This window comes from Papaver somniferum, chromosome 9, assembly GCF_003573695.1.
Source record: "Papaver somniferum cultivar HN1 chromosome 9, ASM357369v1, whole genome shotgun sequence".
Classification (NCBI taxonomy): domain Eukaryota; kingdom Viridiplantae; phylum Streptophyta; class Magnoliopsida; order Ranunculales; family Papaveraceae; genus Papaver; species Papaver somniferum.
This window is the reverse complement of record NC_039366.1, coordinates 8,516,516-8,527,884: the sequence shown is the minus strand read 5'-3', so window position 1 is coordinate 8,527,884 and position 11,369 is coordinate 8,516,516. Positions and strand designations below refer to the sequence as shown.

The window sequence follows — 11,369 nt, the reverse complement described above, 5'->3', positions numbered from 1 at the left end:
ATGTTCTGTAAGGTCTCAAATGTGCTATAATTTGTCTAGTTCCGACTGGAATTGAAGGTCTAAAGGCCAAAACTGAATTTTTAAAGAAAAGCTTAGACAGTTGTACACGCTTTGTTATCGTAAAATCGAACTGAAATATTTTATGGATTCTTGCATGTGATATTTTTCTATGATTTGTAAGGTTTCAAATGAGCCGATATATGTCTAGTTCTGACTGGAATTGAAGGTCTAAAGAGCAAAACCAAATTTTTAAAGAAAAGCCTAGGTAGAGCTGTACACGCTTTGTTATTGTAAAATCGGCCTGAAACATTTTATGGATTCTTACGCGTGATACTTTTCTATGATCTGTAAGATTTCAAATGAGCCATTATCTGTTTAGTTCTGACTGTAATTGAAGGTCTAAAGAGCAAAACCGAATTTTTAAAGAAAAGCCTAGGTAGAGCTGTACACGTTTTGTTATCGTAAAATCGGCCTTAAATATTTTATGGATTCTTACACGTGGTATTTTTCAATGATCTGTAAGGTCTCAAATGAGCCATTATTTGTCTAGTTCTGACTGGAATTGAAGGTCTAAAGGGAAAACCGAATTTTTAAAGAACAGCATAGATAGTTGTACACGCTTTTTTATCTTAAAATCGTCCTGAAATATTTTATGGATTCTTGCACGTGATATTGTTCTATGATATGTAAGGTTTCAAATGAGCCATTATCTGTCTAGTTCTGACTGGAATTGAAGGTCTACAAAGCAAAACCGAAGCCTAGGCAGCTGTACATGCTTTGTTATCGTAAAATCGGCGTGAAATATTTTATGCATACTTACACGTGATATTTTTCTATGATCTGTAAGGTTTCAAATAAACCATTATCTGTCTAGTTCGGACTGGAATTGAAGGTCTATAGAGCAAAACCGAATTTTTAAAGAAAAGCCTAGACAGCTGTACACCCTTTGTTATTGTAAAATCGGCCTGAAACATTTAATGGATTCTTACACGTGATATTTTTTTATGATCTGTAAGGTTTCAAATGAGCCAATATTTTTCTAGTTCTGACTGGAATTGATGGTCTAAGGAGTAAAACAGAATTTTTAATGAAAAGCCAAGACAGTTGCACACGGTTTTTTATCTTAAAATCGTCCTGAAATATATTATGGATTCTTGCACGTGATATTATTCTATGATATGTAAGGTTTAAAATGAGCCATTATCTGTCTAGTTCTGATCAGAATTGAAGGTCTACAGAGCAAAACCGAATTTTTAAAGAAAAGCCTAGGAGTGAAATATTGTTCTATGATATGTAAAGCCTAGCTGTACATGCTTTGTTATCGTAAAATCGACCTGAAATATTTTATGAATACTTACACGTGATATTTTTCTATGATCTGTAAGGTTTCAAATGAGCCATTATCTGTCTAGTTCTGACAGGAATTGAAGTTCTAAAGAGCAAAACCGAATTTTTAAAGAAAAACCTAGACAGTTGTACACGTTTTGTTATCGGAAAATCGGCCTGAAATATTTTATGGATTCTTACACGTGATATTTTTCTATGTTCTGTAAGGTCTCAAATGTGCTATAATTTGTCTAGTTCCGACTGGAATTGAAGGTCTAAAGGCCAAAACCGAATTTTTAAAGAAAAGCTTAGACAACTTTACACGCTTTGTTATCGTAAAATCGGCCTGAAATATTTTATGGATTCTTACACGTGATATTTTTCTATTATCTGTAAGGTTTCAGATAAGCCATTATTTGTCTAGTTCTGACTGGAATTGATGGTCTAAACAGCAAAACCGAATTTTTAAAGAAAAGCCTAGACAGCTGGACACACTTTGTTATCGTAAAATCGGCCTGAAATATTTTATGGATTCTTGCATGTGATATTTTTCTATGATTTGTAAGGTTTCAAATGAGCCGATATATGTCTAGTTCTGACTGGAATTGAAGGTCTAAAGAGCAAAACCAAATTTTTAAAGAAAAGCCTAGACAGTTGTACACGCTTTGTTATTGTAAAATCGGCCTGAAACATTTTATGGATTCTTACGCGTGATACTTTTCTATGATCTGTAAGATTTCAAATGAGCCATTATCTGTTTAGTTCTGACTGTAATTGAAGGTCTAAAGAGCAAAACCGAATTTTTAAAGAAAAGCCTAGGTAGAGTTGTACACGCTTTGTTATCGTAAAATCGGCCTTAAATATTTTATGGATTCTTACACGTGGTATTTTTCAATGATCTGTAAGGTCTCAAATGAGCCATTATTTGTCTAGTTCTGACTGGAATTGAAGGTCTAAAGGGAAAACCGAATTTTTAAAGAAAAGCATAGATAGTTGTACACGCTTTTTTATCTTAAAATCGTCCTGAAATATTTTATGGATTCTTGAACGTGATATTGTTCTATGATATGTAAGGTTTCAAATGAGCCATTATCTGTCTAGTTCTGACCGGAATTGAAGGTTTACAGAGCAAAACCGAATTTTTAAAGAAAAGCCTAAGCAGTTTTACATGCTTTGTTATCGTAAAATCGGCGTGAAATATTTTATGGATTCTTACACGTGATATTTTTCTATGATCTGTAAGGTTTCAAATGAGCCATTATCTGTCTAGTTCTGACTGGAATTGAAGGTTTAAAGAGCAAAACCGAATTTTTAAAGAAAAGCCTAGACAGTGTACACGCTTTTTTATCTTAAAATCGTCCTGAAATATTTTATGGATTCTTGCACGTGATATTGTTCTATGATATGTAAGGTTTCAAATGATCCATTATCTCTCTAGTTCTGACTGGAATTGAAGGTCTACAGAGCAAAACCAAATTTTTAAAGAAAAGCCTAGGCATCTGTAATGCTTTGTTATCGTAAAATCGGCGTGAAATATTTTATGGATACTTACACGTGATATTTTTCTATGATCTGTAAGGTTTCAAATGAGCCATTATCTGTCTAGTTCTGACTGGAATTGAAGGTCTAAAGAGCTAAACCGAATTTTCAAAGAAAATCCCAGACAAGAGTAGGCTCTGACCATACTCATATACTTTCTGATTCAAACCCCAAACAAAAAGGCTATTTAAACATAAAAATATTAGAAACTTTAATAAAAAAAATAGATAACATTCATAAATACGGAAACATCTCGTTCAAGATATGTATTCTCAAAAACCTTCATGTTAAACTGGGAAATGGTACGAAATTAGAAATGATTACTATCACCAACTCTCAGGGGATAAATTCTTCGGAGAATATGACCAAAATACGGAATATTTCCATGCTTTTGCCTCAAATAGGAAGAAAATCAATGTTATTCATTCTCTTAGAGAACCTATGGAATTATGATCGAGACGAAATAAATTCCCTTTTAATCAACCATTTCACACAAATTGGAGCTTCGCAAATGAAAAACTACAATGTGGACTTATCAGAAATAATCCAACCTTATTTAAGACTCGGAAAACATAACTTTAACCCAAATGCCATTAAAACAAGAAATTTGGTCAACTCTTTCTAACATGAATCCTTGGGGTGCTCCAGACCCGGACGGTTTCCATCCGGGTTTTTCAAAGCTAATAGGGATATATTAGGTCCGGATATAATAAAGGCTACGGAAGATTTATTCAGAATAGGGATTATGGAAAAAGAATTCAACCACTCGTTCATTATTCTCATACCAAAAATATCAACTCCGTAAACTCCGACAGATTTTAGACCTATCAGCCTAAGCAATAAAATTTATAAACTCATATCAAAAATCCTAACCAACCGAATAAAACCCATTTTAAATAGGTTGATATCCCAAAATCAATATGTTTTTTTATTAGGGAGGCAAATTATGGATAATATTATCATACCTCATAAACTGCTTCACTCGATGAAAACCTCCAAAAAGAAAAAGGGTTTCCTAGCTCTCAAGATTCATTTATCCAAAGCTTTTGATATAGTTGCGTGACCTTTTATTAAAAAAGAATTATTTTTTTTTGGGTTTAAAGATGAATAGGTAAACCTCATTTCTCAGTGCATTTCCACAACTTCTTTTTCCATCCTTTTACATGGATCCCTGAGCCCAAAATTCTCCAACTCAAGGGATTTAAGATAGGGTGACCCATTATCTCCATATTTATTTCTAATTTGCACGGAGATTCTCTCAAAACTCCTCGAAAAGGAGACAAAAGACAAAAAGTTATCAAGGATTAAAATAAATAAAAATGCCCCTATTATCTCCCACCTTTTCTTCGTTGATGACTGTTTTCTGTTCACCAAAGCAAACCTAGGGGAAGAAAAAAAGTAATTGGATATATTATCTAGGTTAGGGTAAATAACGAGGCCAATGGCAATCCAACAGAAATCAGGTATCTATTTCAGGCTTAAATCCATCCCAAACATGGAAAATTATTGCGAAAATCCTTAAAGTAATGACTAAAGAGGACAGATACCTCGGATCACCCCTCTTTTTTTATAGAAACTGAAAAGAGAATTTTGAATCGCTTCTTCTAAGATATTATCATACCTTACAAGGATGGAAACCAAAGTTATTATCTCAAGCGGGAAGGACTTTTCTAATTCAATCAATTCTCCAAGCTTACCCGACATATCAGATGCAAATGATAGCTCTTTCTAAAGATAAATTAGACAAAATTCAAAGGGGTTTTTAGTGGAAAAAAGATAAGTCAAAAGAAAAAGGCATGGTCAGGCATGTGTAAACCAAAATCTGTGGGGGGGTGGTTGTTGGGAATAAAAAATTCCCTACAAATTCAACGTAGCTCTTCTAACGAAGCTAACAAGCAAAGTAATAATAAAAAAAAAAAGATCAATTGTGGGAGAAACTGCTAGAGGCAAAATATTACAAAGGTAACCAAACGAGAAATTATGAGCTCTCTTGGATTTGAACAAGCATCCAAAAAGGTCTCAATTTTATAAGAGGAAATTTTGTCTGACAAGTGAAAAATGGAGCTAATACAAAAATTTTGGAAGACAATTGGATATCTAATACAGACAAAATAAATAAACCAAACGACATAGTAGACCTATTACCGCATAAAAGTTCAAGAGCTACTAAGTACTGAAAGGTCGTGGGACACCGGGAAACTAAATATATTCTTCTCGCCAGAAATAAAGGAAATTTTTTAGCTATTACTCCGAATATGGAGAAGAGAGACAGAATCAGATGGAAACATCATAAATTTGGGAATTTTATGGATAAAAACATCTATAACTAACTCATCATTCAAAATTCAGATAATGAGAATATTATTGATTTTCCTTGGAATAAATTATGGAAGATGCAAGCAATCCCCCGGATTATACTATTTATTTGGAAACTAGTTCAAAAAACGCTTCCAACTACCAGCAAATTAGCAGCTCACGCATAACTCTGAAATTTCATATGAGTGCCCTTTATGTAATAATCAAGCGACATAAACAGAAGATCATCTATTCGGAACGTGCCACTTTGCTAGATCGACTCGGGTTGGTTGCTCTATGGATGCCGTTGATTCGCAAATTAACGCAAACTCCAATAGCAAGTACGTGGAAAATTGGCTAACAGATCCTAGATTTTCGTAACATTGTGTGCAGATTGCGACGACATGAAATGGTGTTGAGGAAAACCTTTCCAGATCCAACTTCTTTGATTCAAAAAAAAAAGGGACATGCATTAGCTCCAATGGTCATCTATACGACTCCCTTCGATCGTCCGATAACATAATCATGTACCACATTATACCACCCCAAGACAAAATTTAAAGAGGAGATAAACTATATTTTCTTGATGGCTTATGCAACTTATTTTTGAGAAAACATTGCATACGGATTCCATGGCCATCTTAATGGCAAGACAAATGTTGATTAACTCAAGTACTTCTCCAACTTGTCCATTTCTTCTGGACTTCCGATGAAAAGAGGAGCCCGTTGATGAATCTGCGGATATATAAGTAATATGTTCTGCTCAGTAATTAATTAATTTCTTCACTCAAATTTCTTGCTAATTTATTTACGAGTATAAATCTTACTACCAAAATTTTGTGCTAGCTAGCTAGCAATTGTTATACCTCATCCGGTTTGATATCAAGTATTCTGCAACGACCATCAGACGCCTTGCCTCCGGCTTGTTCAACCAAGTAGCTCATGGGTGCGCACTCATACAAGAGCCTCAGATTCCCTTGTTTCCTTTTTGTGTTGCTTGGGTTACCATATATCCCACCGCACAGCAGCATCCGATGAACTTCACCAACAAGACACCCAATATACCTGCCAGCATATTGTTTCTTCTTTGTGTCCTTGATATCATCAATATATTTCTTCAGTTTCTCATCCCACAGCTCGTAATTAGCTTCGTTGAATGAGTATATTTTCCCCGACTTTGGTATCTGAATGTTCTTGTGTGTCAGTACAAACTCGCCGTACATCGGGTCCAATGTGAACGCGAAAACTCCATTCCCGATTGAGAGTGTAAAGACCACCATGGTTGAATACATGCAGTAACCGGCTGCCAACAGATTGCTGCCAGGTTGACACGCACTCACCACACATTTCTGCTCCTTTTTCCCCAGCTTCTGATCAGAGTGATCTTCTTCATCATCATCCTCGTCGTCATAATCGACAAGGCACGGCTCTTGATCGTCAGGACTGTAAATTCCGAATATGGAACCAGTAGTTAAACCGGTGTCGATGTTGGAGGAACCATCGATAGGGTCAAACACAACGGTATAGTTACCAGAATAAGTTTCTTCGATCGCAATCGGGACATCTTCTTCCTCGGAGGCTATAATGCCAGTACGTCCAGTGGATCTCAAGCAGTTACAGAACACCTGGTTGGCAATGAAATCAAGCTTTCTCTGGTCTTCACCTTGGATGTTGATGAATCCCTGAGAACCAGTGAGGTTGGAGAGTGTGGCTCTCTGAAGCAGGGAAGTGATTTGTTTGCAAGCAAGGGAAATGCTGGAGAGGACAATCGCAAGCTCGGAATCGATGTTTCCTTGTCGTTCTTGATTCAATAACCAGGTAGTCAGGGTTTCAATTTCGAATGCATTACTAGTAGTTCCCTTTTCCTGCTGCTTGTTATTGGCACGCCTAGTCTCCGATCCCTGCTCATTCACCGAAACTGCTATACAACCACATTGGTGTCTGCTAGTCCTATTGTTGACGTAATGACAAGACTTAGTAATGCCGCTGCTAGTAAAGAAACCGGCCTGCGGCTGCTGAAGCAGCAGTGATGATGAAAATGCTATTGGAGTTGCTCCAGCAGTACTCATTATCATCATCACTATCTTTTTTTTTTGGTTAATTTTCACAGTTTGTAAGGCTGGTGGTGAAGATAGATGGTGGTAGGTCCTATACTTATCCTCTACTGTCTTTTAACTTTACCGAATGAATGGACACGGTTGAGTCGGATTATGATCAGTAAAATAAATGTTTTCTGAGACGAACATATCCGTTTGTGATTACTGGCTAAGTTGCATTAAGTACATGGCGAATTGATTTTTTTGATAAATTAACACAAGTGTTTATTATATGGAGAATATCTCTGGATCTTAGTATATTATTAATTGTGATACCAATTACAAAACAAAATATCTCTGGAGAAGGAAAAAATAAATTTTCAGAAATGAAGGCCAGTTATTAGACATATCATTTCCTTGAATTCATCACTAAAACTGATTAACTTGAGAATTTATCATGTCGTTGGCGATGGTAAGATCATGTCTATGATGATCATTCAGCAGCCAAGTACTTCTCCAATTTATCCACCTCGTCCACGCTTCCAATGTACAATGGAACACGCTGATGAATCTGCAAAAAACATATGTATGCATAAATAGATGAGAACGGTAAATAAAAAGGGATTCATGAATTACTACAGGTCTCAGTGGTATGCTGCAGCTGCACTCACCTCTGTTGGTTGGATATCCAGAACTCTCTGGTGCCCGTCAGAACCTTTACCACCAGCTTGTTCAGCCAAGTAGCTCATAGGTGCACACTCGTACAAGAGCCTGAGCTTCCCATTCTTGCTCATACTGTCTCTTGGGTAACCGTATATCCCTCCATAAAGCAATGTCCTATGGAAATCACCTACAAGACTACCAATGTAACGAGCTGAATACGGCTTTGGATCTGGGATTTTGAGGTCATCAATGTACTTCTTTAGCTTGTCGTCCCACATTTGGTAGTTGCCTTCGTTGAAAGAGTAGATTTTCCTGGATTTGGGGATCTGCACTTTCTCTTGAGTCAGCACAAACTCACCGTACATGGGATCCAACGTGAAGGAGTAGACACCTTTCCCGACGGACAACACAAAAATCACAGAGCTCGAGTACATGCAGTATCCTGCGGCCAACAGGTTGGTCCCTGGTTGGCATACGCTCACTATGCACTTCTGTTTCTCTTGGTCCAGCTGCATTGGAGAATTTTTGGTTAGCTATGAAAACCAGGATTGTCAGATTTCTAAATAAAAGCGTTTGCATATACGTACAGCGGATACATCATCCCCAAAATCAGCAAGACATTCGTCGTTGGGATGGTATATCCCAAAGATGGATCCAGTTGATACAGCAGCGTCGATATTGGATGAGCCGTCAAGGGGATCAAATACAACAATGTAGTTCCCTGAGTAACTCTCTTCCACTGCAACAGGTACATCCTCTTCCTCTGAAGCTATAATCCCTGTTCTTCCACTTGATCTCAAACAGCTTGAGAACACCTAAACCACATTCATGCATCTATGTAAGAAATTATACATGCTACATGACAATAAATGCAATGCAAACTAGGGAATTGGATTTCTAATGGTGTGGTAATAAAATCATTCGAGTATAAGCAAGACTAATTTCTAACTAGCGGCCCAAAATTTCACAATGGATTCATTGAGTTCAGTAAATACCTCATTGGAGATAACATCGAGCTTCTTCTGGTCTTCGCCTTGAATGTTAACGGCACCTTGACCTCCAGTGAGGTTAGAAATGCTGGCTCTCTGTACCAAAGAAGCAATCTGTTTGCAAGCCATGGAAATACTAGACAGCACAACGGTAAGTTCCGCATCGATGTTCCCAGATTTCTCTTGGTCCAATAACCAACTTGTTAAAGTCACTATGTCATACTTGCTCCTTTTGGGGGTTGCCGTTGCGTTCTCAGATGTTCCAACTGCGGCACACCTGACTCCATTAACTAAGACAGAGTCATTACTAAGTGATTTCCTGCTGATTGGGATTGTCGACTGCTTAGAGACGTCAAAGAGTACTCGCGCAGAGGATGATGCATATGACGATGAGGAACGGTAGGGATGATGAGCAGAGGTAGTAGTGCTAGAGAATAGAAGCTGATGAGAAGCTGTTGCTGCAATTGATGATCCAACCATAGCTAGACAATTACCTCTGAATCAACTGATATTTCTCCAGTGATTACGACCAAGAATTTCTCTATAAAATCAACTGATATTACAGAGTTTGTGTTCTGAGTGAAAAGAAGAGATTGGCTTAAGATTGTCATGTGAGGCTAGTAAGAGTTTTGAGTTTGAGATGTCTTTTGGTCCCACTTATCTCATTTCACTCGTGTCCTTAAGATGATGACTTAGAAAACAATTGGTGTAACCGAAGAAGAACGTATATGCTCCATTACTTGTAGACCTTCAAAAATCCAAATTAAGAATTCCCAATTTTAAGCTTCAGCATTTTTTCTACTGCGACACACCAGCCGGTAAATGTTTATTTTGTTGTATGGCATTCACCCAATTTATTCTGAACTTTTAATTACGATGAAGAAATTTATTGGGATATCATCCTTGCCCAGTACTCCAGTACTAACAAACAAGTAGTCATGGTGTACTACCACTACGGATAACTGCGTATTTTGAATCATATTGACTTATTTTGACTCGTATTGACTATTATCTGCTTGTAGATGAATAGGATGCATAAGCATATGCTAGCTATTAATAGAAACAAATGGACAGCAGTTGCAAGGTCATTACCAGGGAGAACAGACAATCTATCAAGAAGAATCACTGGAATTCCACACAAAGCGGAGGTGCATTGATTTCAATCCCCCCAGTGGTACTAATACTACTGCTGCTGCTTCAATTGAAATCTTCGACACGATGCCATTTTCACAAGAAACTCTCATGTGAACACGACAAGAATTGTGAACTTAATGTCAAAGGAAATGATGGTGTTAACTCTCTTGAGAATCAATCAAACAAATATGAGGACAGGGAGGGGTATCGTTGCAGTGATGGAGTAAAAGGAAAACCGACACTCTTCCGCCCAGCACCTGGTTTTAGTGCATTAAACCGCTATAATCATCTGGACTGGATGGGTCCTTGGGTGGCTGAGGTTTTGCCAACAATGGTCCCGATGCTTCTGCTTCAACCTTATAACCACCTGATGTTGGGCAACACGAGCTGCTGGGGTGTTCGTGGAGAAGGGCGAGGGCCCGAGTGCCTTATCAATGTGAGCACGGCTGTTGCACTGGTGCTTAAAGTGGCGGGGATGATGGGCAGAGTTTGATGAGTTTGTGGATCCCCCACCTTTCTCGAGCCATGATATGATAAATCAACTAAAGCTTTATCTGCATTAAATCATTCAAATCAGAAGACACCTAGAATCTTCACATATTTAACTAGAATAAGGATTTTAAAGGTATAGTACTGCATTATGACAAGTGATCTAAAAGTTACAGAACTGACCCGACTGCTTTTTCCTTCCACCTTCGTAGTCTTCGATTCACATGAGCTACATGACTGCCTTCGCCTTCTGTCTCTGCAGCCTATAGCTCACAGAACTATAACAGCATTCTGTTTCGACAACCCTCCTTGTTGAAAATGTCCTACAATTGAGAAGGTGAGACCTGCAGTAAACAAAAAAGATACTCCAAAGCTAAAGTCAGCAAGACTTTATGCAAAATACAGTAAACATAGAACTTGACTTGAGAATATTTACTTTTTAGATTTGCTTTTAATCAGACAGGGATAGGGATTAGAAGCTTCTTCAGCAGTGGTTGTGCTATGTAGGTGTCCGACTGTTGTGTACCGACTCTGTCGACTTTTAGTTTTGCTTCATCCCTACATAAGAAATCATGGAGACTATCAGAAACAGCTGGGACATTTCCATCTTAGCTCATCACGTAGTAACTAGAGTGAGAACACAGAAGGAAACCAAGACTGGGAATCAGAATAAGAAAACATCATAACCATCAACCAAAGTCAGCAATTCAGCTGGTAAACACATATCAAGATTGCAAACCACATTGGAATTAGGATATAACAGTTAAAAAAGAGGCATATAATGATATAAGAGAATGTTGAATTTAACTATTCAGAGAACCATTTACTCACAGCTAAAAGAGTACCTTGGCAGCAAGAGCATTGTCATCAATCAATCAGTGGAGCAGCAAGATTTATG

At 37.5% G+C, this 11,369-nt stretch overlaps 2 protein-coding genes across 2 annotated transcripts; both read right to left on the bottom strand.

Annotated features, from left to right (window-relative positions):
* Positions 1-5,607: 5,607 nt before the first annotated feature.
* On the bottom strand, positions 5,608-7,262 carry LOC113311230 (fructose-1,6-bisphosphatase, chloroplastic-like). Its single transcript, XM_026560072.1, has 2 exons — positions 6,027-7,262; positions 5,608-5,895 (listed from the first exon to the last, which is right to left on the bottom strand). Exons 1-2 carry the CDS (start codon positions 7,236-7,238, stop codon positions 5,824-5,826), a joined length of 1,284 nt encoding a protein of 427 aa, XP_026415857.1. The 5' UTR covers positions 7,239-7,262; the 3' UTR covers positions 5,608-5,823.
* Positions 7,263-7,480: 218 nt separating this feature from the next.
* Positions 7,481-9,453, bottom strand: LOC113314464 (fructose-1,6-bisphosphatase, chloroplastic-like). The gene is made up of 4 exons (XM_026563257.1): positions 8,855-9,453; positions 8,447-8,674; positions 7,868-8,368; positions 7,481-7,767 (listed from the first exon to the last, which is right to left on the bottom strand). The coding sequence occupies exons 1-4, from the start codon at positions 9,326-9,328 to the stop codon at positions 7,690-7,692; spliced, it is 1,281 nt and encodes a 426-aa protein (XP_026419042.1). The 5' UTR covers positions 9,329-9,453; the 3' UTR covers positions 7,481-7,689.
* Between the last annotated feature and the right edge of the window lie 1,916 nt (positions 9,454-11,369).

Bases quoted from the DNA above. Each gene is read 5' to 3' on its own strand.
- LOC113311230 (XM_026560072.1), bottom strand. From the start codon at position 7,238: ATGATGATAATGAGTACTGCTGGAGCAACTCCAATAGCATTTTCATCA. The intron at 5,896-6,026 runs GTATAACAATTG...ATATATCCGCAG, and splicing joins TTGATATCAAACCGGATGAG to ATTCATCAACGGGCTCCTCT.
- LOC113314464 (XM_026563257.1), bottom strand. From the start codon at position 9,328: ATGGTTGGATCATCAATTGCAGCAACAGCTTCTCATCAGCTTCTATTC. The intron at 8,675-8,854 runs GTATTTACTGAA...AATGTGGTTTAG, and splicing joins TCGATGTTATCTCCAATGAG to GTGTTCTCAAGCTGTTTGAG. The intron at 8,369-8,446 runs GTACGTATATGC...TCTCCAATGCAG, and splicing joins TTGGGGATGATGTATCCGCT to CTGGACCAAGAGAAACAGAA.